The sequence below is a fragment of the Pleuronectes platessa genome, chromosome 4 (assembly GCF_947347685.1).
Source record: "Pleuronectes platessa chromosome 4, fPlePla1.1, whole genome shotgun sequence".
NCBI classification, from domain to species: Eukaryota; Metazoa; Chordata; class Actinopteri; order Pleuronectiformes; family Pleuronectidae; genus Pleuronectes; species Pleuronectes platessa.
Window position 1 is genome coordinate 20,901,031 of NC_070629.1, and position 26,173 is coordinate 20,927,203.

The 26,173-nt window shown below is 40.8% G+C and overlaps 2 protein-coding genes across 2 annotated transcripts in view; both read right to left on the minus strand.

Moving 5' to 3' along the window:
• ccser1 (coiled-coil serine-rich protein 1) overlaps positions 1-485 on the minus strand; it is a 112,746-nt gene extending 112,261 nt beyond the window's left edge. The window contains exon 1 of the mRNA XM_053421454.1: positions 208-485. The gene's annotated coding sequence lies outside the window, so the exon portion shown is untranslated. The remainder of the gene's footprint in view (positions 1-207) is intronic.
• A 1,190-nt stretch (positions 486-1,675) lies between these two features.
• The window catches only part of trim36 (tripartite motif containing 36), a 28,139-nt gene continuing 3,641 nt past the window's right edge, over positions 1,676-26,173 (minus strand). The window contains exons 3-14 of the mRNA XM_053421459.1: positions 20,894-20,974; positions 19,541-19,887; positions 18,644-18,790; positions 16,861-16,956; positions 15,869-16,006; positions 15,607-15,722; positions 14,323-14,444; positions 8,988-9,105; positions 8,601-8,806; positions 6,239-6,422; positions 5,538-5,651; positions 1,676-4,678 (exon numbers count right to left, since the gene is read on the minus strand). Of these exons, the coding sequence (XP_053277434.1) occupies positions 4,309-4,678; positions 5,538-5,651; positions 6,239-6,422; positions 8,601-8,806; positions 8,988-9,105; positions 14,323-14,444; positions 15,607-15,722; positions 15,869-16,006; positions 16,861-16,956; positions 18,644-18,790; positions 19,541-19,887; positions 20,894-20,974 (2,039 nt within the window). The 3' untranslated portion in view covers positions 1,676-4,308. The remainder of the gene's footprint in view (positions 4,679-5,537; positions 5,652-6,238; positions 6,423-8,600; positions 8,807-8,987; positions 9,106-14,322; positions 14,445-15,606; positions 15,723-15,868; positions 16,007-16,860; positions 16,957-18,643; positions 18,791-19,540; positions 19,888-20,893; positions 20,975-26,173) is intronic.

A 26,173-nucleotide genomic window follows, 5' to 3' on the forward strand; every position in this document is an offset into this window, starting at 1 on the left:
CAACACCCTGACACCGACCCGCCGCCTGTAAACACACCTCCGCGGACATGTCGCTAAAACGCAGGGTTTCGCTTTCACTCGGCGTCAGAGGTCACCGGTGCTGAGAGGGAACCACGGTCCGGTGCCGGAGCTCCAGCCGGGGGCTCGGTAGGCTAGCAGGCAGCGGCGGACAAACACACTGACGTTAGTCCGATAAACGTACGTTACCTTCCGCGGATTCCCAGAGAGTCTGCCGAGGCCGCTGGGTGCGAGAGGCGGCGGAATGTGGATCTCCTCTCCGCGGACACGTCCGAGCTGTCAGGGGCGACACGAGGGTTCCTGTCCCGGTGCTAATGTCCCGGAGCCGCGCAGAGGAAGCACCTTGTGGAGGCGCTGACGACAATATCACACACCTCCGTGACGTGGAGCCTCCTCTTCCTCCTGCGTCTCCTCTTCCGCGTTGTTGCAGCTACGACAGGCCCAGAGCCTCCTCCTCCTCCTCTTCCTCCTCCTCCTCCTCCTCCTCATCACAGCTCAGCATCCTCCAGCAGGTGCATGATGGATTCAGTCCCTGTCTGACCGATAGAATCAATGTAAATTGATTTGCATTGATTCTATTTTTAAATATAATATTTAAAGCAACTAAGGAGGAATGTTTTTCAGAGTCTCCATTCTAGTGCTCACATCTGTAATTAAAGAGACAGCATTTCTGAGCTGGGAGAGTTATCTGTACGGAATAATGAGGACAAATAGAGTTGTGATTTCTTTCAACTGATGTGTTGCATCGCCTGGACCGGCTTCCAGTGTGTACTGCAGATTTTTTTAAAGGGATAGTTCACCCAGAAAGGAAAGATTCACTCATTATCTACTCCCCACTATGTGATGGAGGTGGTGGCTGAAGTGTTTGAGTCCACAAAGCTCTGTTGGAGTCTCGGGTGTAAACAGTGTAGCAGCTGTCCGAGCCCCCTAACCCTCTGGAACAGTTTACCTTAAAGAATTCAGACGAGAGTTCTCCAGATGTCCCTTCAAACTATACTCTTGCTAGATGTTTTTCCTCATTAACCTACTTGTGTTTGTCGTGTCCTTTTCTTTTACCATTTAGTTGTGAGTGAAACAAAGTTCTATTATAGCCTCTGACGAGAAGGCTACATTTTCATCTGCATCAGTTTGTTTGTCCGCAGGATTACACTCCCAAAAAAATGGTTAAATCAAACTCCCTGATATTTTGTGGAGGGGTGGGACATGGCCCAAGGAAGAAGCCATTCAATCTCAGAGCTGAGATCAAGGGGCATATCCAGGAATTCTTTAGCTTTTTCTTTAATATTGCCAAGTAGGACCTTTTTCAGGATATTCGTTGACCAGGCATGTTGGAGGGACTGATGTGCAGTTTGGTGCCGATCAACAAAAAAAAATGCCGATCTAGTGAATTTAAATGTGGTTTCATCTATGCACCCTAGTTTCTTTGCTTTTGGTTCCCATTGACCCATGTTTACAGGAGGACAGCTGTAAAGTGAACATGTGCTGCTCAGAGATAAAGTTGGGTGTCAGAGCTGCCATGTTAATGAATAGGATTATCTGTACCTCATGTTGCCTACAGCCTATAGGACATAACCCAGTCAGAGATTAGAGTTACATCATAAAAGAGCAACTTTACAACTGCACAAATGTATGAACCATATTATTAAAAGAGACAAGATAGATTTAAAAACCCACCAGTTTTATTTGATGAAATTCCCACACGGCAAATTAAAAAGTGTAGCATTTCCAGGAATGAGCGCAAAGAACAGCATTTCCACATCTTTACATACTACACATACAGAAACCCACCATTTACACACCACATCCAGATACTGTGGAGAGAAAGCACAGAGACAAATGCACTAATTTGAGTGAACAAAAACCAATAAAGTTGTGTTCAAAATTCAATTTGCATGGAGGAAAAGTCGATTCAAAACCAAGAAGTACTACAAACTATTTTCAGTGCAAATTGTCTTTCCAGGCTAATGTCTAACTACACTGTTCTGTTCTATAGCCTGCTTAATAATATTGCACACACACATTATACGGACACCTGCAGCGCCACACAGTTGCTGACATGCTACAGATTTTTAAAGTGCTAGCTTGGAATTAGATTGACAGCCAGCCTGCAAAAAATATTTGGTTCTAAATCCATGACTGAAAGCAGTAGAGTCTTTTAACAGGTTCCTGTAACAACTTCACAACTGTGCCGTGACCCCAGGTGGAATAAAACAATGAAAGAAAAAAAAAAAGGAACAGACATTTGTACTGTAATTTTTGTGAATACATTCTGTGATTTACCTAAAACCTGTGAAACTGAAACCCAACATTATTATCAAGGACCTGTGAACATTGGAGTGAAAATAAACGACAGCAAACACTAAATCTGAATGCTGTCTCAGGAATCCCACGTTATAACCCCTAAAAATGTGAGAACATAAGTGTGAAGATTTTGTAAACCAAAACAAAAAAACATGTGTTCTATCCATCACAGCTATAAAAATAAAACCAACACCACAAAAAAAGGAATAGTCTGTTAGTACCATTTGAAAACACACTCCCTTCACAAAAGCAGCTGAACAGGGTAACATCTGCTGACAGTCATTTCCACCAATAGTGATACACGTCTTTAAAACCAAACCCAAGAAACATGACAATTATTTCACTAAAATATTATACTCTGGATTAATATGTACATGGAAGTTAAAATTTTTGATTTGACATAAAACAGAAGGCGGACATGTTGAGCCAAGTGTTCCGGATGAAGCTGCAAATCAAATGAACGTGTTTCTGCGAGGAGAAGGTACAGTAGTTAAGGTTTTCCAGGCCTGACAGATAGAGGTAGGTTGCATCGGGCCCAGAATCAGGGCCAGAAACCTGAGAAAACACACACAGACCAGTTCCCCTAGCCCTCCAGAAATCCAAAATATACATGAATGTAGAAAGAAGCCCGTGTGCAGGCACATACACAACATACGTCTACACAAAAGTGTTTGCTCAGCGAATAGTGTGCCCTCTTAGACTTAGATATCCCAGCTGCTTTAATCGAAGCCCAACTCCTCATCGACATGCTGATACGCTACAGTTCACCATTCTGCAATGCGATTAAACTGTGTTGCTACTGAAGAGTGTTGTATGATAGCACTTGTTGAAAGAACCTGAATGTTAATGGCATTTTTTGAACTGTGTAAAGGCTGTTAAGTGTTGCACGTGAGTAAGCACCAGAAAAAACAAGATTTGGATATTAAGTGACTCTGCAGCCGTCAACGTGACGTCGACTGCGAGTACGAGATATTCTGACACCTGCTAATGTTGACAAAGTCACATCAAGTGCAACAGATGAGTCTACACAGTGAGAGGCTTTACAAGCGAGGGCTCGTTCATGTCAGTGAATGTGAACGCTTTTCACAGTGTGACATCACTGAGTTACAGACTAGGTAGTGATCTTAATGTGGCGATTGTAAAGGTGCGAGGCATCATTCATCGTATTGTGCAAAAACTGCTGAATAGAACTGGGACAAGGAGGAAACAGTAGTGTTTTCTGTGAGAAACGACACGTAAAGAAGTGAATGACAAGTCATCATGAATATTAACAGTTTTAACTTTGACACCAGTGTCTGTGATCAAACTATAGCTACAGTAAAACTCACACATAGTATTTATGATAAGTATTTCCATTATGCTTGTGCAGTGACACCAATATATGCTTGCTAGCGCAAACTAAATGACCCATTCTCTTTAAAAAAAAAAGGCAGAAAGGCACTAGCTTCAAAAAAGTAGCTACACGGCTCCGACAGGTCCACAACATCCAAACCTTCTACGTTCAGACAAACAGTTACAGAAATGAGCCGAAGAAACAAACATCACTCGATAGCTAACGCACACAAAATCGTATAAACACAAACCTGGCAAAAGAGGAAGTGTAAGTGTGAGCTCGAAGGCGTTTCATGTTTAAAACAAAGATTCCACCACTTTGACAGCTGATCGTAGCTGGCGACTAAAAGCAAGTCAAACAGAGACTTTGGTATGTAGAGAAGACCTTCACATCTACATCAGCCTTACTAGACCACTGGACACTGATATCCAGTGTCATGTATGTGTGAGTCATACATTATACATGCCAAAGCTAAATACGCCGGTCTCTAGCAGAGATCCCATTTCCACAACCAAAGGCCCTGACCACATCTGCCTCATCAGACCTTTCAAAAATAAACATGTCTTTCTCCATTATCATTAAAACCTGCTCTTCCTAGAACATGCCGAAGATTAAACAGACTCAGGTCCTAACGCAGCAACATACTCCATCCCGACTCAGAAGGTCAGTCTCTTTGCCGTGATGAACTCCTCCAGTTGCACCTTGCTGCTGCCCATGAGGCCGAAGGCTGGATACATTGTTCCCGAACAATCCACCTGCCTCTCATAAAGGCACCTCATGGTGTCTGCGTCATAGAAGTACACCCGGCACGCGTCGTAATCTAGGCACACCCCAATGCGTTGCGGCATGGGAAGCACGCGATTGCCGGGGTCAGCGGACGAAGCGTTTGCTGAGGAAACGGAGGAGGATGAAGAGGCCTTAGGGATGAAGAGTTTGCCCATGCCCAGGGTGAGGAGGGTGAAGGGCTGCGAGAGTTCATAGCACGTGTCCTCACTGCCACTGTCGTGCCCGCTGTCATGGTCGTACCTGGTGAAGGAAGGGGGAGACACAGAGGTAAGCTGGGCAGGGACACACGTTTGTTTTTGTTTATATCAAATTCTTTAAACCTATGTCAAAGTCATAATCATGTGTAAAACAGAACAGGGAAACTGCAGCATTTCAGTCCCAAGTATGTGAAGCATGAGATTTATGCCAAAGTGTTCAAGTTGCTATTGAGTCAGGCGAGCTGCTCTAAGGACTATGTAGCTTCAGAAAAACTTACATTCAGCTCATATTTGTCGATTACTTTCTCAATTAACGGTATTACTTATAAAATAAAGACAATGGCTCATCACAATTTCCAAGAGCCTATGAGATGTTAAAATATTAATTTTAAATAAAAAGCATGTATAAATTCAGAGAAGTGATGATTTAAAAAAGGTTTAAAATACAATTCATTATTAACTGATTGTTGAAATTGAAACTGAATTATCACTGCATTTTCTTTAGAAGCACAAACACATTCTGTAACCTCCGTCTAAGTGGTTAAACGCTGCCTGATGTGTAACACCTCACATGCATTATGTAATGACCACAGGATTAAAACATATTTGTTTAAATAATGTTCCCTTACATACTTCTACCTGAGGTCTGGTGAAAAACACAGGCTGTGTGTTTGTGTGTGTGTATAAGCTCTTTAGGAGTCTCTTATATCACAGGATTAACTGTGACTCAAACACACGTATTGCTGTAATGGGATTGTTTGCATTTGTTTGCGTCTGTGTGTTGCATTTAGGTATGTAAAAAGGTAACCAGGTTTCTCAACAAGTCTCCTGATTATAGACAAGCGGTACATGACAGCCGTGTGTGCTTGTGTGTGCTTGTGTGTGTGTGTGTGTGTGCTCACCTTGGGCTGCTGGTATCTCTGGGATTGTGAAACCATTCAAGCAGCTTCGAGTCAGAGGCCACTCCAACTTTAACCATGTAGGAGTGCGGCTCCACCTTGAATGCCCAATAATGTCTGCAAAAAAACAATTCCAATGAATGCTACAGGACTAGAAATTTAACTGACCCATTTATTGCCTAATGAATCATTTCCTGATTTGTCCTCTGACATCCCTGCTGTCAAATTCTCCTGAGTGATTAGTGAAATATCACTCTTTCGGAAATGTGGCTGATGACTGAAAAAAATGACAATTTAATGATGCAAAAATGAAGTTCTTGAATATTTTATATTCTAATTTTGCCTAATGAATAAGGCAGGCTTCTTTATGTGTGCCCGACTTCCTAGTTTGTCATTTTTGCCAGCATTTAACTTGTTGGAGCAAGGGCACACATACGCGAATGTGAAGCAAATACCGTGGATCAAAATTTAACTTCACGTGAAGCCATCTACCTCGCCAAAGGGGGCAAATGTTTTATGTGTCCTCGCTCACACAGATTGAAAGTGAACGGGAGGCAAAGGTTCACATCTGAAACATTTGCATGTCATTCGAGCCCTAAATGTGAATACCTCATATCTTTATTTTTTGTAGAAATCAAGGTTTACATTATCCTGGAGCAAATAAATCATGCTACTGGACAGAGTATGGAGAGTTTTTGGCATACCTTCCCTGAGAGATGCCAGTGTCCCCAATTATGTAATCTAGTCCAATGTAGCTGCCCGTCTGCACACGCTCTGACGCAAGGAGGAAGGCCATGCCCGCCACGCTCTCCACGGTGTCCCGTCGCTTGTTTAGGATGAGCCGCTCCGTGCTGAAGCCGCACTTGTCGCTGAACAGGAAACTTAAAGCTGTGTGTAGAGAGAGTGGAGCAAATTGAGATTGACAAATGGAGGAGACACAGGAAAGGTGGAAGACAAATAAAGCAGTAGACAGGTGGAAGACCAGTTGGAGAAAGAAAAGACAGACTTCAGAAGAGAATTTATTTTGTTGAGCATGATCATACAAAAGGAAATAGTTTTTCCCCTTTTTAAGTGTGAAACTTGGTAAGTGGCAGAGGCTGACACATGAGGGCGCTATAACACAATATTACAAGCTACACAAAGACACACTTGCTACATTATCACCACACTATGGAGAATAACATATTACTCCAACCTCATTTCTTTTATGCAGCTGGCGTTCTATAAATAGTTTGTAGGCCAAAGGCCCCGATTACCATAATCCAGGCAACATAAAGGATGACGTGATGCTTCCTGTTCACTCACCCGTCTCATATAATCTGAGGTTGATGCTAGGGAAGACCGTTAATTCACATGTGTCCAGGGAAGACCTCATACTAACTAGGGCATGATAATTAGAATAGTATGATCCCAACTCAAGGGTAAACAGCCATTAATGCTCCAGCTGTAATGTAGGGAGGCAGTGATACTGACAAATTATCATGACAGGCTGGAGAGGAATCCTAAAATAGAATCCAGTTTCACCATGAAGACATAAGACAATTGGGTTAATTTAATGGATTTTTGGCTCATGCAAGCTTCAATAATGATGAATTCTGGACTCGTACCAGTTTTCATCAAATATGACTGACGAGCTTAGCTGGTCTTGTTCGACTCGTCTTCAGAAGTGGTTCTTTTCAAATTTTGAAAATAGCTACATCCACGTTGCAAAACAGGCAACATTTCCTCCCTAGTGCTGTAACCACTGATTTACTTAAAAATAAGCATCCGAGTAGCTCCTTAACAATTATATTTTAATTTCACGTGAAGGTAAGGAGTAGATCTAGATATTCATTATAGAACTTATTAAAACAGTGAGTTATGTTGACAAAGCAGCAAATGAACAGAGAAACCTTGAGAAACCTTTGTTGTCTAAAACCACAACTGCGTCCCCTCGTACTCATGCAAGAAATAAATGCAAATTGTTTTGTGTGTGTTTCGCCCCATCCTGAAATTCCACCTCATTACTGACGCACAGTGAATCCATGGGCTGTCTTACACGAACCAGAGAACACAGGAATGTGGAAGGTCCAATCAAAACACAAATGACAAGGACACAAATTAAATAGTGTGTGTGTGTGTGTGGGGGGGGGGGGGGGGGGGGGGTAAGGCTGATTTTGTAGCAGGCCTCAGCTTCTAGGGGGGAAATGCTGACACTGAAAATACTCAGATTTCTGGGAAGTGACACGACCACAAAATGCTTCTGCATAACCTTTATGCTTGTAATACACAAGTACGTTCACGAACAAACCAAAACAAAGAGTCAAATGGTTGCTAGGCAGAATATAAATCAAACTGATCCAGTCGCTTAATGGGAGAATGTGATATGATTTAAATTTCAGCAGATGGTCGGTGATGACGCTGTTTTTTTAATGAATTCCACCTTGTGTTTGTGATTAAATTTAAAAAGCCACCAACAGATGCATCTGCATGTTTCTTTATCCAAACCATCACACTGAACATGAGCCTCCACTCCCACACACCCAGACTAGAGCTATACTGGTTTCAGCCAAATGGGAAAAAATAAAAAGCCATAACCATGGTGACAATAACACCATTACCTCTAAAAATCATGCAACACAAAATTTAAAAAACGTGAAGTGAAGCATAGGTCGTGTCATAATCTTCAAAAAACCGAGACTCAGGTGCTCGGAGTATTAGGGAGAGAGGAGCTCAGGGGTTCTCTTGGCCAAAAGAGGCCAAACAACAGGGGCTGGTTCCTCAATAGTAAGGAGCTTAATCTCCTAGTTAATTAACATTTTGTGGATGAATTAATGAACCAATAAGTACACAGCCTCCATTGATAGAGCATAATTGAGAATTGCAGTAATCGAGTGACAGCTTTATTTAAATTATCAATATTTCGTCTTCAAAAAGAATGCTGCTCCAAACTCCATTCCCTTTTATGTCTGACTACAGACTCAGAGGACAAACAGAGAATACACACCCATCAAGGAAAGAGGGAATAGACTATATGCAAAAACTTTTCAATAATATGGAAAGCTTTACAACATCCCAGAGTCTTACCGGGTGCTGGTGGTGTGTGGAGGGTGACCTCAGGGCTGTAGGGGCTGAACATGGAGTTCCTGCAGCTGCGAACCCTGAAGGAGTACAAGCTGTCGGCCTCCAGGTCACACACAACACTGCTGGGACCATACACCCTCTCTGTAGGCCTCCAGACGCCGCTGTCCTCGCCGTCCTCTTGGGACGGGGACTGGCTCGGGCCTCCGAGTCTGGAGAAGAAGAAAATAGTCAAGACATTTTAAAATGTTCCACTTCTCAAATACCTTATTGATCTACTCAGTCCTCCACCTTTATAGCTGCTTTTTAGACATGCACTGAATATGAAAATCTCTGGGTCCACTCCTGTGGACATCCTCCCAAAATCACGTCTTAAAATGTATTTACACCCACCTGCGGTACTCAACCACGTGGTGATCTGTTGGCAGGTGATCATCGGAAAGCCTCCAAGAGATTGAGGCCTCGTTATAGACTCTGCTATGGGACAGGTCAATCATAGGGGGGTCTGGAACTACAGGAAAAAGAAAGAGCATGAAGTTAAGAAAACCAGAGAAGGCAAGACTCTCAACATAGGCCGTCAGCAAAAGCGTAGCAAGTGAACAAGTAGACCCGTGTGGGTTTTTTTCAGCCTGACAGAAGTTTAAAACGTGTTTAAAATTTATATTAAGCAACCAACACAAATCTAAAACCAAAATAATGCCAAAATTGAATAAAATGCATATTTGTCCAGGGTCATAACACATGTCAGAGATTAATACTGAACAACTAATTTGTGGTAATAAGCAAGTGTAACAGACCTTATGCATAATTGGGAAAAACTACAACAAACAAGGGACTTTCAGTAAAAACTCTAGTGTCTCAGTCATGCTAAATTCAATGCTTCAGTTCATTACCTTGGGATTGAAGGAAGTAATGCACAGTAAGTGTGATTCGATTTGTCAGGATCAGGACAATGGACAGGACTGTCTTTCATAATGGAGCCTGTTAAGAGGTTTTCACAGACTCACTGCCGGGAAATGCACTTTGTAAAATCACCCGCAGCACCAGCACCACCTCTCCTCTTCTGTCCCACTTTCCCTTTCTTACACTGCACTTTTCCCCACACATTTATCTTTTTTTCTGCGGTTGTAAGTTTGTCCTAAGAAGCCTCAATCTGCTGAGCACTGACTTTACATCCATCTACTGTACAGTCATTCCTCATACCTCTTCAATTACTGTTCTCACGGCCTCAACTTGTTTTTTTTCTCCAGAAACACAATCACATCACTGCAACCATCAGTCTATTTAAGATGAAGACATTTTTCTACACAACCCCCCTGTGATAATTCCTTGCCTCATCTCCTTCCATCAATTTCCTCTCTACTTCTTTTTAACTTTCCCATTTCCTCCAACTTCTAAAGCTCTTTTCATTTACTAATTTTCCTCTATAGACTTGTTCCTCCAGTGTATCCTCACTGTTGCCGAATTTCCGAGCCTTCACAGTCACTTCACTAATCATCAGTCTCCAGAGTCTGTTTCTCCAAAGAGCAGCCCTCTCCTTCACGTGTCCTTTGGCAGTCATGCTGGTAACATTATATGTGCAGATATATTACAGACAGTATATTATTTTATAATGCATTATAAAATGACTTGGATCTGGGGTGACAAAGCATTCTCAATAGCTGCCCCTTCTTCTGGACTTTTCACTTTCAAATCGCTTAACTCACCTCCTCAAACTACTTTGTGTCACTCACAATGTTGTTTTTAATATAGTATGTCTTTTAGTCATTCTTTTTAATCCCTTTAATCCTTTGTCAAGTGTCTGAATTCATTGAAAAGCACTACACAAAACAAATATTTTTTAGCATTTAACAAATGGGGATGTTGAAAAGGTGCCGTCAATCAATTCTAGCTCTAACTTTTAATTTTTGAATCCCTTGACCATTGACCTACATTACTGTCCCTTGCAAATAATCTATTAAATTAAATCTACATAGACTTTTTTATATTTTTATCCATCTCAACCTCTGCATCAACAGAATTGAAACTTGAACGGCACACAGGAAAGTGCATACCTCCAACAAGGCCCAACAGTCCCCTTAAATTCAATCAAGCTGCACCAAATTTTACACATTCATTCGATATCCCCTAAACACCTCAGATTTGTTCTTCAAACAAAGTGTTGAAGACAGTGTAAGAAAATTCCTGTAGACCAATACGGCATCCTTCTACCAAGTTTCATTGAAATCTATTCAGTAGTATTTGCATAATCCTGCTAACACCCTAGCAAAAGTTTTGTTTGTCTCTGGTGCACAATGCACTTTTCTTATTCGTTTGTAAGGGAGCTATTTAGCATTTTTACAAGGGGAATGGATTAAGTCACCTTATGAGCTAAACTAGCTCTAGAATTAGATTTTCATCTCTTGACCATTAAAACTCTGCTGAGCAAATAAACTACAAAATGTAATTTCCTGAGTAAGGACTTTCATTCCTTTCATCCTAATCCCTTCAACAACAGATTAAAGATAATGTCTTCTGTCTCAGAGTAAAGTCATTTATGCCAGTTTCCAACAGATGGACCCAGAGGCCTGGACCAAATGGAGCAGTCAGGCCTCCAGCACAGCAGGTCGTAGCCCCTCAAGGTTCAAGAAAAAAAACCATAACTATTGAGCCCATACATACAGCACCAAGATCAAGTTACACTGCAGTGAACAGTCTCCTCTTGTGATCATTTTGATCCGTCTGCCCCATCTGGATCTGTGACAGAACAGAACAGAACCTATATCATGTGTTGTCTTTATAATCTGCCCAAACTCATTGTATCCTGTGCGAGTGGAAAACGGATAACAGAAGAGCTTTTCTCAGAGGACGTTTTGGGGAACCTCCAACTTGAAAGTGAACCACAAATGGGCATTTACACTTGACAGCACAGCCTTTGAAAAAGCTCTTGAGAACAGAGCATTAGGGTCAGATCCCGCAGTAGGGCCACAGCTGGGGGAACATGGGAGAACACAATTACAGCGTTGTCCGAGAGAGGAAGGGATTACGCACAAAAACATGGAGCAGCTGTAGCGCGGAGTGAAATTCAATAAAGAAAGTATTATACATCAGAAGATGGCTGGCAATCATTGTTAAGACTTGGCGATGGAACATTGTGTTTTTTTTCTATGACATTTGAGCAGAAGACATGGACAACAAAGAAAGAGGTTTACATTCAGTTCAGACACTGAACAAGACATAAATACGTTTCTAGTTTCCTGTATAATGGTTGTATCAGGGCTTAGGGGCACTATCGGAAAACACTGTAGTGGCTCTTCACGGCTGCCAGGACTTCAATGAAATCACTGCAGTATATGAATGCCCCCACTGCTTCTCTTCTTCTATCTCTCTGTCTAAATTCAGACTAAGAGCATCATTAATTCTCGCAGGCCACTAACATTAAAGATGCTTCAATATGGCTGCCACCCCACTCGACTGCTGCATACAGCACTTTCCCAAAAAGGAGGCCGCAGTGATTCACTTAGGATAATTTTTATATGGAAAAAAAAAAACATTTTCTCCAGGAAGGGCATTATGAGAGAATCAATATTCAAAGAAGCAACATGGTGACTATTCAAGCACAAGATGAGGACTGACTAGATTCATTATCTGGGTTTTAATCAGGATGGTCAATTCGGGATATTGTCAAATAGAATAAAGTACTCTGAGGATTTGAACGTGCAGATTTATTTTCACACATTCAATGTTTGACAAAAATTGACATAAGAATCAATTCTATATCAGTTTCGTATCATACACATAGCAATTAAGTAGTAAGACAATTTTCTCCCTTTAAATCCGATAAGCATTTTTTTTTAGACAATGCAAAGGCATCTTGTTTCCTTGCTTATTATATCAAACTTTTATTCATGTCCCCCTTAAATATTTGATGCTTCAATGACTTCAATTCCCTTATAAAGATTCCACACCTTCTATAAAAATCCTACTCCCCCCCCCCCCCCCATCTTTTCTCTTCACTTAAAAATGTGGGCTCATAACAGATTCACTTTCTATCCATTAAGGAATAACCTTTTGTCTTGAACATAGTTCATTTAAAGCAGCTCCTTCCTCAAACCATCAGCTCCCCTGTCATTTTGATAACATGATTTTCTTTTTCACGAGTCACTCAGAAGGAACAGACACATGGAGCCTGTGAGATGAAGCTCACGTCACTGATTTTAAACAAACTAACAGCGGGCTCTCCGGCGAAGCAACAAAAGGCCACAGCTAAAGTTACTCTCCGCTTTGTTTGTCACCAACGGCATCAACTGTCAGTTCGGTTGCATCCACTCGGTGGGGGGGGGCGGTGGCTCTGAGCCAACAGAGACCTCGGGTTCATCTCAGACATTTAAACTTTCACACATTCACATGTTTTTGAAGGATAAAGTCTGGGAGCAAAGCTGATGCTCGACACTTTAGTTTGCATCGACACTAACCAGCTTATCACTCGCACTGATAAACTGAAAACAAACCTCAACTGTTATCGACTCGCTGTGACTGAAAGTGTCCCAACCCACTGTTGGGGCAGTATTGACTAGCATTGTGTTGTCACATTGGCATGAGCCACACTGAGGGGATTAGAAGTATGAAGATATGAGTCACTGACAAAGCATTGTTTCTTTAAACAGGTAGAGTGGATCATCATGCTCCACTTTAACTAATATAATGAAAATAAATGTAAATAGATGTATATCGCATAGTATGCAGAATTCACCAGCTATAGTTTAGTATATATATTGAATTAGAGCCAAGTTAAAGACAGTGATCATCTGCGTTTTGAACATCAATTGCAACATGTACATCGGTCAAGCTGCTTCGTGACTCGTATCAATGATCGTCCCCTGTAGTGATGTTTCCTCCGATCGTTCAGCGACGCTCTGAGTTTATTGATTCTTTTTTTTAAACCTAGTCGATTATCAGCAAACCTTTGTTCTTTGCTTGTGGAAGCTTTTCATTGATTATTTGTTGTTTCATATGCTGTTTTTTTAACCCAACAAGAACTTCAGACTTCACAGATCATTGAGCTTTTTCTTCAAAATAAATACAATTTAAAAGTAGATTGATGAAAACATACATTACAGTTTTTTGCTTTATAAGATTTGTGACCTTTATGTAATATGATGACTCATATCATCATTTCATTGAGCACATGACGGTTGCTGCTCCTGAAACATCAGTTGGCTGCAGTCTGCTCATTTTCCTCAAGTCCCTCAAATCTAATATAGCGAGAAATTATTTCTGCATTTTATTTGAATAAAATATGGCAGGGTGCCAGAGCAATCAGAAACGTGTGTGTTGTGTCTTCCCTGGGAACCTTCTACCTGAGCAGACCTTTACACAACAAGCTCTGTAAAGCAGCAGACCAGAACAAAGCTGCACAGAGCTGTAAATCCACTTTGACTATATCCAGGATTCTACCCGTTTATCCAATTTAGCTGCCGACAGATGATCTTTGACCTTTTGGCACAGCACAGTTCACACTTCACAGGTTTGTGCATGTGAAAAAAAACAGCTTATTACCGTCATATTGTCACATGCTAAAGAGAAAGAATAACAGTGTTCAAACCTTTTGAAAAGGCTGAGCTGTATATGATACAGCCACATTTGACCATGGTCCAGAGGACATGTAAACAAAGACTGCATCTAATCTTCAGAGCTTCATGTTCATTTTCACCTCGCACAATTTCTCTGAAATAAAAAGAAGTCATACCTCCACCAAAGCACATCTCTTTGAGCAGAGTCTCTTCTCTGGAAGTGTCCAGCACAAACTCATCGAAGCAGGGGTCGGCTGCTGCATGGAAGGTCCTCAGAGACTCTGTGGCCTTCTGGATCCTGAAAACACACAAGTCCAACAAAACCTGATGAATCACTGAAAACTGAAAGTTATTTACCAAGGACACAAAATAGGACCAATACTCACTGCAGGCAGACTTTTTTTCTGTCAATCATATTGGTTATATTCCATCATAATTCTAATCAGTCAACTTAATCTATATTCATTTTGTCTTTCGTAAGTGAAAGAGGATTCAAATCTCTTGAAAGGAGAAGAATAAACGGGCCCCAGTATCATGTCCCGGAGTAAAAAGGCTCCCTGATCATCTAAAGCTGCTAATGGAGATCAATTAGTCAGCTTGGAGCAGAAGACTCTCCATTATGCAGCACTGAGTGGACACGGCAGCACCACACTCTCTTTAACTGCCCTCGAGTTTAGTGACATCAGTGAACGTGGCTTTTTGTATGCTCCGGACACACTCCACTTCCTCAAACACCTTATCAGATTGATGCTCAACACTCAAACTGACCAAATCCTAATGAACAAATCCACTGGGACGCAGGAAGGTGTCACTAATCATGGATGTGAAATACACAAAAGTCTTCAACTGTGGAGCTTGTTAAATAATAGTTTAGCTTCTGCAATACATTTACATCAGGTCATTATTGTTAAGCTGCATCAATACGAGTTATTATTATATGACCGATAAATGCAGTTTGCAGGAGTTTAGTGCAAAAAATTGAATCTATGATCATCATCTAATGTTGACTTTACTTCATTATAACTTTTTTTTTTTTTTTAAATCAACCAAAACAGTTTTGCTTAATAACTTAAAATATATTTATTTACTGACACTAACCTTTAACTTTTTAAAGCCCATTGAAAAGACTATATAATGATACAGAGCCTTAGAAGTCAATATATTGTAGGCAGTATTGATTATATATCACTATTGTTTCTAATCTTAATTACCTCATGTGTGTGATATGGTGAATGTAAACTGAACTGTAACACTCACTTCTATATCTTGTGCTTTGTCATGCGTCTCACTCAGTCATTCTCTTGGGCCACACCCGTCCTTCTATTTAAGATTTCGCTAATAAATATTGTGATGCTGTTGTTTCCTATTAATTGTCTGTAATTGACTGACTATAAAATGCTCTCAAATGTCAATAAATGTAATGATTTTTAACAATAATAAAGTCAAACCCTCAGCTGTACCTGAGGTGCAGCTGCTTTGCCGTCTGTACAAAGCAGGACTGGTCCGTCTCTTTCAGCACCTCCTGAGCGTAGCCCACCAGACCACTGTTCTCCAACATGCCTTGGTACTCCTCCACCTGGGACATATCAATACAACACCATTGCGTTATTTAATTCCAGTCAACCTAACTGCATCTTCTATCCTAGTTACTGCTAAGGATGAGTGATGATGTATGTGTGTCGAAATCAATAGTAACTGAATTCAGTCCTGGTATTTTTATACCTGGGTCTTGAGATGGTTCAGGCGTCGGTTACGAGACTGTTCAATGGATCTGAGCATCTCGGATTTCCTCTCCTGCAGCGTCTCGAACAGACGCTCAAAGTGCTCATTGGCTTGACGCTCTGCGAGTTGGCCATTGTCCTATGAGGAGGAGAGAATAGTGATATTAATTTGTCCAAAGCCAATCAGTCTCTTCGTATATCCCTCCCTGTGTGAATATACTGTCTAAAGTCAGAACTTCTGAGGATGTCTGATGTGAACTGCTCTGACGTCATTCCACAGCATCTCTATGGTCTCTGACTGGGTCATTTCAACAGATGGATTTTCTTTGTTATTCTGTTGTTCTCTGCCCTTACAAATAAAGAAAAGTGTGGATACAGTCAGGGTCAGCATCAAAGTTAAAAGGCATCATAAGCAAATTGAAACCCAAATATGTGTGGGGGAAACTAGTGAACAAAGCCTGTGTTCCTTTGTTTTGTATACTGTTTGTTTAATGCCCTTCCTCATTTGCACACACAGACAGACTGGTTTTTTAGAAAGCTATATATTTGTATCCAGTAAGAGGTGATCACAGTACAAGGATTAACACACGTTTTTATTCTGCTTTCAACAACCTACAACTGTGTGGAAAAGGGGGAATAAAATGGGATTTTTTTCCCAAGGTTGGGGAATACTAAAATTAGAAATATTAATAGAAGTACCGAGGATTGTCCTTAACAAGGCAAAATAGAGCCCTATAAAAAAGGTCCATCTAAAAATTACAAAAGATTCCTTTTGAGTGTAAAATTAACGAGTTATATCTGGGACTGAATACAAGGAGTGTAAATAAGAAAACTAAAAAAGAGCTCATGACAATAAAAAAGGAACAAGGACATAAAATGAGGCAATTAATGAAAAAGATTTAGAAAAATAAAACTCTAAACTCGCAGTATAAAACGTTTGGGATGTAGAGAAGAGGATGTTGGAATGTCGGCAACATGATTTAGCTCGCTCACCTCGGTCTGACTGATGAGCTGCTCAAGATCAGTAATCTGAGTCCTGACCTGGTCCTCTTTGCTGATGAGGTAATGGATACTCTTGGCCAGCTTCTCCTGGTGGGAGAACAGATCAGCAGCATTGAGAGTGCATTTGGTTTCACATGGTCTTCATATCTGAAGCACATGCACATCAACAAAGCACCCAGATGACAAATGATACACATGTACACGATCGGGACTGAAGGGACATCTGTTAATTGTGCAAACATTGAAACACCTTTAAAATATGTGTTAGTGTAATGAATAGAGAGGGATTTAACCAATTCCTACTTATGTGCTCACATTGCCCAGACATCTGCTGCTACATGACTTAGAGATGGTCTGATAACATTTTCCCTTCTCAATACCAAGAGTTTGGATCGGCTAATTCCAAGTACCAATCTGATACCAGTGTATTTAAAGTTTCACAAATACATACAAAGAAAAATGCCATAGAACATCTTTTGAACATCAAAATGAAAAAGGAAAAAACTTAAATAAATAAATCTTATATAATAGCTCGAAACTGAAGCACAAGATTACACGCCCCCATTTGACTTGTGGGACTTTCTAGTGTGAAATATTTCACCAAATTGCTCACATTTTAACTAAATCTGTCAAACTCTGCACTACTCAACACTTTAACTGATTTGTGTCCAATTTGTGTTAATCGTGACAGTGCATTTCTGTTCAGAGCAACTGAAACTGAAGAACATTCTAAATGACGAAGGTTTCCAGAACAGTTAGGACATCTGAAACATCTTCCAACAATTTGAAGATACGATGGCCACAAAATCAAGGGGAACAAATGGTCTTATTAAATATTAAGCCGCAAAGTGTTTAGGTCAACGCAGATCGGCAGCTTGAATTTCAAACAGACTTGCTGAACCACCTTACATCAGGTCCACTGAGCTGGAAACGCTCATACAGGGAGATTAAATTACTATTCACTATATGTGACACAAAAACTTCTCTTGGATGTTTTTTTGTGTTGCTTAGTAACGTTATAGCAACAACAACATCTGACAACTCCTGATATTTTTGTCGGTGCATACATTAACACTCAACCTGATTGAAATCAATTCCACTGATTGGTTTACCACATGCAAGGCCAATCACTTTAAAGCCAGTAATCAAGCCTGGGTTTCAGTTTGCAACAAAAACAGACTGATCCAGTCTTACTGCGTGTGTGCGTGCACACCAGCACAGGTACAGGTCAGGCATTAATATTACAGCAAGAGATGAGAGATTCAGGGACCAGTAAGTGGGCGCTAAAGCACAACTAAACACCCCCCTTAAAGGTGTTGTTAAATAGATTAAATATGACGCAACCCTAATCCCGCTGAAGGAAGATATTTAAATCATCTCAAAGATGTTTTTTTCACTTTCAGAATATTCGATGCACTTCTGCAAATCAATTAACGATTGAACTCCAGAGGATCAGTCTGCCTTGAAGGATTCCGTATGTACACTACATATATAACTTATATACATAAAGAATGACAACACATTGTTCTATTTAAAACCTACGAAGTAAAAATCACAAAATAGTTGTTATTGGCTGTTTGACAAGGGCTGATTTGGCCACAACTCTATGTCAGGCCTTTGTTAACATTGTTTTCAAGCTCACTTTAATCCTTGTTATCATAAGCCTGCATTGAGTTAGTCATCACAGATAACAAAACAAAGTCCAGTGTATTAAACCGACAACCCCAACACACAGTATCTGTTCTAAGAGTGTAACAGTGTCTGATTGTTGCACCTTGAGGATCTTGTAGGCGCTGCTCATGGAGGTGACCTTGTGGTTGGCGTGGGATCCTCCCAGCTTGCAGAGGTGACACACGGGTCGTCTGCAGACCTCGCAGTACATGTTCACCTTCTCCATCTCATGCTCCGGACACATGAGCACCTGGGATACGCAGCAGAACGTGAGAGTTCAAATTAGACCAATAAATGCATAAGCACATCTGCTTGACAGCAATGTTTGACAGCACAGATCTACTGCATGTGAAACAGGAAGATGGTCAAAACTTTAAAAGTACCCAGACAGTTTTCTGTGAGCCATTTCCTTACGTGTCTAAAAATAGAATTTAAAATCAGCACTTTTTTACTGCTGGACTTGAGACGGCCGTTTGATCAATAAAAGGAAATGAAACAGAAACGCAAAGACAAAAGCAAGCAGGTCAAGTTTCCAACAAGACTTGGAAGTGGATCAATGAATCAGAGCTGCATGATCACTTGGACAGACAGAAGACGCAACATATAAGGATTTTTTGCAAGATACGATTTTTTTTCATATTTCCGTTTTTTTCTCAGAATAATTTGTGGATCTCATTGAAAAAACAACCTTGCATGTTTTAGAGACTGATATTTATAAGTGTATGAAATTTAAATCTGCATCTAGTGAATTTAAATGTAGGTTTCCTAAATGGACTGTTGGGCTTGGCGGAGCTATGTGCTCTATTGAGCATCATTATAGTTAGATTATGTAAGGCGGGAACATTTGCCCTAATTTTCTACTGTCTTCTATAAAATCTTTATCTTACTTTATTTAAGACTCATGTGACAACCTATCCCTGGAGAAGGTTCACAGTCCAACTTAATGAACATAATTAGTTACAGATAATTATTGAAAAAGAAGTTCAGTAAAGATACTTGCCTTGGGCCTAAAGTTTGTCGTGGGGCCGACATACTCGTGCTGAGCTTTGGGTGTCCCCCAGGGGTGGTGCAGCTTGAAGCACTCGTTACAGTAGCTAGCCTTGCAGTCCATGCAGCTCTTCGTCGCCTCCTGCAGCTGCGGAGGCTTGCAGATGTTACACATAATCGCCACTGCGGCGCGGGCGGCCTGGCGGTAGCGCTCGACGATGCTCTCCAGGGTGAAGTTACGGAACAGCATGCTGATGCCGCGCTCGCCGAGTTCGATGTCATGCTGGCAGCCAGGGCATGGGATGGCGGTGACCCGGGGAGTCACTGACCCTCTGCGCCACCCTGGGGATGAGATAGAGCCTGGAGAAGAGCCAGCGAAAGTGGAAAAAGTGAGAAAAGAGAAAGGGCAACATTTCATAGCCTTGAGTCACCCAGTTTCTAATCTTGCCTGAGGCTCTATTGTGACACGTGAACAACAATGTTCTTGGACTTCAAATTAAAGTGAGGGGAAAAAAATTCTAAGAATCTAACATGGGCAGGGGAAAATATGTTCAACTGGGCCGCGTTTCACATAAGCAGCATTACATCATTGGCATTCACTTAAGGAGAGAAAGCCTTTGATGGCCAGAATGAAAATGTCACGCTTTCACCAATAGAGCCTCAGCATGTCTCCCTTTGTGCTTTATTTCCATAATGACCATTACTCAATAAGAGACGTGGGTGTATGGAGCAAAACACAAGTTCAGGCAACAGATCGAGCAGTTGTCATTCAGGGGTCCAGGAAGAGAGACAATCCAAGTACTGGGGAAGAATGAGGAGTGATGAGATACAGGGGTGGTCATGGGGAGGAGAGCATCCTTGGAGCTAATAGGGACTTATGAGAAATCTATTTTTCATTTCAAGTCATTCAATGTTTTACACGAGTAGTACTAAGTGCTCACAATGATCTGGACAAAGGAAATTAGTCTAGTTTTTTTTTTTTTAAATGGACAAGGAAATAAAAATAGGACAAACAAGCATTTTTAAATCAAGACAAATTAATGAACTTGACGTGGAACTGAACCAAAAGTTTGAAAAAAAAAAAAAAAAAAAAAAATTCAACTATTATCTCATGTCCAGTTCAATGCACAAACACTTCTATTCACAAGACGACACAACTCCTCTTAAAGCAACGCTGCTTTCAAGAGTTTACCACATCATTGTGCTCGTTACTGATGCAGCAGCAGCATCTTAACAAGGCAGCAACATGGGGACACGAGGTGGTTACACAAGGTCACAACACAGACGCAAGCAGGGTCTGTAAAACACTGATCAGACATATAAAGCCAGCACACGCAGAAAGAAAAGATAAACGATAAGGCTTCACGTTTTTGGGGGACAGGGGAACCGAGGAGTGCTGGATTTATCTCAGTTTTCAAGCCAGTATTTCCACTCCGTTTCCGAGGACCTGAAAATTAAATCAAACACTCCTCAGGTAAGCGAAGATACGTTACAGCTACTGCACTGCAAAACAGCACTTTGCAAAAAAAAAAAAGGTGCAGCAGAAGGGAAAAGCAGTGGCAGAACAGCAAACACATAAACTACGTGATGTGAGAAACCATGTGCATGCCGTGTGACGTGAGCAGAACTGAAGATTGTGACAGTGCACGGACAGCTTACGACCTGGAGGAGGAATCCGTCTGATCGGAGAATAAACTGCACTACTGAGTTTGGTTTACCCTTCCTGCCTGAAGGCTGATGTGAAATTCAGGTGTAAGGTTATGATGAAATTAATCTGATGATGGTGATGAGGGTGACATGGTCTTGTTAAGACAAGTGAAGTCACAGGATGAAAAGAGAAGCCTCAGCATGTAAACTAATGAATGATGAAGCCAGTTTCTAACCTGGTGAAGATGCAAAGTTCACTCATGTGCGTGTCGTGTTGGGACTCAGCACAGTGAATCACACTCTGTGGTCAGAACGGCAGGTGTGAGCAAGGAAGAAGCAGACGGGTGCCTGCAGCAAAACGTGTATGTGTGCGTTTGTGTGTCGATTTTGCGGAGCTGCAGAGGGAGGCAGAGTCAAACGCAGAAACTGACGAGTCACTGCAGAGCTGCTGCGCTCTGCCTGTGTAAAAAGGGCTTGGCCTCTCCCCTGCACACGTCTATAAAGACACAGTTTGATGATTCACCTGATGCAGCGTTTATGTTTCAGTCAGTCATGACAGACACGAACACTTAATTTACACCAATACTCAGCCCATTGATCGTATTCTGAATAAGACATTATTTTGATTATGATGTTTACAAGGTCTGCTGATAGAATATGCCATTAGTTTTGCTGTTTAGATGTCGCAGAGCAGAGTCTGTGATTATGACTCAGGTCAGTACGTCCACTGCGTCATTCAAACTAAGGATATGTGTCATCAAGTAGTTGGTCACTGCCGACATGTCGATGATGCAAAATTCTGTATTAAGTTTAATAGGAGTTTATGACTCATAAAGATGTTTATATGTCTACATAATGCAACTAATGAATACTTAAAGTGTCTTAATTGGAATATCGTTTATTCTGAGATTGACCTTATCGTTCAGAATTTAGTTTACATGGTAAACGGTCATTAAACCGGGTTAATTTAAGAATATTGGTGTCTAATAAGGTTCCACCATAAATGTGATCAGATGTCTGCACAACTGACTGAATATTTTTATAAATATTTAAACTGAATATTTAAAAGACTCGTTGTCCACTTTTTCATTGAATTATTTTTATTTCTAGAGCATACATAAAATCTGTGGCATGCGTTTGTTTAGGTTTGTTAATAGACAAAAGATCTGTATTGAAATTATCTTCTCCAGAAAATGTTTCCATATAAAAATTGAATCTAATGTTAATTTAATCGCGGAAAGGCTGGAGAGTGATTAATCACATAGGGCTTAAAATTACATTGTCACTCATCTTATTTCATCGTTTGCTTTCATAGGTAATAGGTGGATCCTACAGCCATCAATTATTTCAGGAGATGCCACGTAGAGACGCTTCTCTGTGCTTTAAAAATAGAAGATAATGAAAGTCTTTAAACATCCACTGAGCATGTCAAACACAAGTTGATGCATTCAGAGCAAAAAGAAGAAACTATACTTAGTATTGTTTTACTTGGACAGCAGTCTGACACCTTCAATTCATCATGAGCAAAATGATTACAGACGCTGAAACAGGTCTGAGCTCTCAAACTTTTTCTCAAAAGCGATGATTGTTAAGTGAAGGGTAAACAGCAGCCTGAAGCCACAAAGATACCAATCAGAAAAAGCCAGTTAAGAATCTTAGCAAGCCCAAACATATTGTAGGTTTTCCCTCAGAGTGTGTACGTGAGTGTAACTCTGAAACAGAGACCTTCAGTTCTCCATCGCTATAAAGCTGCTTTAGTTCCCTTCATGTTTTACTAATTTACTGAATGCAAAGCTTAGCTATAGTGTGCAAACACGTTCCACTTCAACTCCTAGGAAACATCCACTTTGAAAAAGAGTCCTTTCACTTGCTCCCTGTCAAGGACTCTAACTCCTATTAACTCTTGCTCGTCCTTCTTTCCTCCATCCCGCTCTTGTTGGCCTCCACATATGCTGACACATCATCGCTTTAAATGTTTTTACTGCTCCGCCCTCTTTTTCTTTTACTGCTTTTATTAACCATCTTGACTGCCAAAGTTTTGCCAAGAAGATGGCAGATGAGTATTACCTGAAGCATTTTGCCTTTTTTTCCCCCAGCATCTATGGGAATCTGGGTTTCTATCCTTTTAATAAATCACTCAACTTTTATGCTCAGAGGATGTTTTTTGAAAGTGGCACATGCCATTCTGCTATAATTACCTAAAAGTAAGTGTTTTACAAAAGCTTAGTCTTCTTTTCAACTTGAGATCCAGTAAAAAAAATAACGCTCGTGAAAAAGAAATCGTTTTAAACCCAACAGGTGGTGTGAGTTTGTATGGTCGTGTTGAGAGGGCTAAAGTAGACTAGGTAGAGAAAAGGGTAGAACCAAACTAGGGTTTCACAGGGGTTCTGGTAACACTGTACTCACTACAGCTATTCAAAACACGGAGCCCGCGTCTACCTCGACTTCCAAGCGACCTTCGCACTGTGGCTGCAAGCAATGAACAGAGAAGTGAGGTGAGACCAACAAGAAAAATGAAACAATGCATAACGTGGAGTGAGGTGTGAAACCATTTTTTTGAACATCATAACACTGGAGAAAAAGACAACTGAAAAGTAAAATAAGAAAACTTGCAGTTCCAAGTAAAATACAAAACAGTGTGCTTAAAATACATACAGTCAGTGATGAGTACAATTAATCCTTGACATTAACAGAGTCGACGTTCGAGAGCAAAGCCATGAAACAAAAAACAGTACTTAACGGGTTTTAGGATTAAAACTGGTTTTGAAGAATGACTGCAATATAACTGCAATTTGAATTAAAATGAATAGTTTGGCATTTTTGAAAATGTGGTTATTCGAGAGTTAGATGAGGACAAAACCACTCTGATGTTTGTGCGCTGCTGAAGCTAGACCCAGGAGATATTTGCTTAGTTATTAAATTAGCATCAAGACTGGAACAGCTAATTTGGCTCAGTCTGAAGGTGAAAACATCCCAGCAGCGCCGCTACCGGGCTTTTACAGTTCAGTGTTTGATTCACTAAAGCGATCCTCTTGAACATGCAGCTTTAGCCTCAGGCTTTAATCATGATAATGTAGGTGTGGTCATCAAGTGCACATGTAAGGCCCCTACACATGTCTTGAAACAGTTCACCTGGAAATATTAAAGTTACAGGTGATAAACGGGTTGGATTTCTAATTGAAGTTTGGTTTGTTTTGCCTACAACTACATTCATGCTCATACATCTTCAACCATCATGCAGAAAAGAGTTTTAGCTACTTAGATATTCACTAGACCAAAGCTACAGCTTTTAGGTGATTAATCAGTAGATGTTACGTACATGAGTGGTAACAATCTTTAAACGTTGAAAGCATAAGAACGTTAGCTAAAATGCCAAACTGTTCCTTCATGAGAACTTTCACCAAATTAAAAATGCACTTGTCAAGGATTAGCTGTACGTAAATGCACTATGCCCCGTTTGAGCCCCAGTAACATAAAAGATGGAGTTAATGGAGTTTCAGTTTGCTTCCCCTGCCCCAGCACAGCAAGGCTCGTCCGAGCTGCACACTGATAAATATAGCCTTAAGTCTTTTCTGTCTCTCTCTTCTCCTAATCCCTCATTCATTCCCAACAGTAAGGTTGTGTCACCATGACTACCAGTGATCCGATCTCCCAGTGCTAAGGGCGGTCAGCAGAATTGCTTTGGCGTTCTGTTCCTGAGATAAGGTTCATAACGTCCTTTAAAAGCATCTCAAATATTCTTGTGCTTTATAATCTGCTCAGTAAATGCACTTAACAAAAAGGAACAAATTTGCCATATAATCCCAAAGGGAATTCCAGCTCTACATGATCCTTTATGAGCTCATGTTAAAGGACTGAAGCTGGAGACACTATATTAAAATCAAGTTCAAGTGACTAAAAAAAGATTGTGCATCAATTTACATGAAGTCCGAGTACAGGAGCTGCCCTTGTGTACAAGCTGGCGGGAGATTTGTTTACTCAAAAGCAGGATTTGATTATTTCCTGAGTCAACAGACGCAGTCCTGCCAGTGAAGAATGAACTCATTCAGGTTGAAGGGGGGTGAGTCTGAATGAGAGAAGCTGTGTTTGAGAGCCCAGTCGCTGTGGTTCTGAACCCTGGCTGAAAAACTCCCTCACTGTACTCTGGGGATCCTTTCAGCCTCGGGTTCACATTCTCAGTGTTGCTCCCAGGTTACTTGGCGTCCAAGTGAAATGATACCAGGTAGCACCAAATCACTTGCTGTGTCCCAAATCCATACTAAACAGTAGTGTGTGAGCTAGTTTGAAGCAACAAGATTTGTACTCACACGATTATACAATGCTTGTTTAATTGTGCATACAGATTGCAGTAAGTTTATACTGTTAGTTTCCCTGTATGAAAACACAAAGTCAAAAACTGCTAACAGTAAGTGTCGTATGGATTTGAGCACTTAGAACCTAAAAAATTTTTTAAATAAAACATTTGAAGTCTGTGATATAGCAGCTATTTGTTTCCCACTTCCATTAGACAAAATTATATGCAGCTTCTACAAGACTAAATCCCAGTATTGCTTTTGCACAGAGAACAAAATGGTTTTGAAAAAAGTTGCTATATGTGTAAATCACCAGCATTAAATGCCAGTAAGAGCTTTTGTGCATTGCAGTGCAGACTAACAGTAAACTCCAAATAATGTTTTTTAGCATGCAAACTGTACATTATACTTGGTTGTTTCACTTTCCAGTAAACATAATCTTCTTAGGATTAGTACGTGGTATGGAAGTTGGACTCAGCTCTGGGGCCTCATGTATAATCTCTGCATGGACACAAAGTTTGGATCCCAAAACAAACAGGAGAATGTTCGCACCTGTACAGAAACCCTGACTTCTAGTGAGACGGAACTCCTTCAATTATTAAGGACGTGGGCAAAATCTCATATCAAATTCCATGCCCCTGACACTGATGGTCAGTTGTGGAGTGAACCGCAGCTGTTGAATTGCCACAATGTCCCAGGATTCTGAA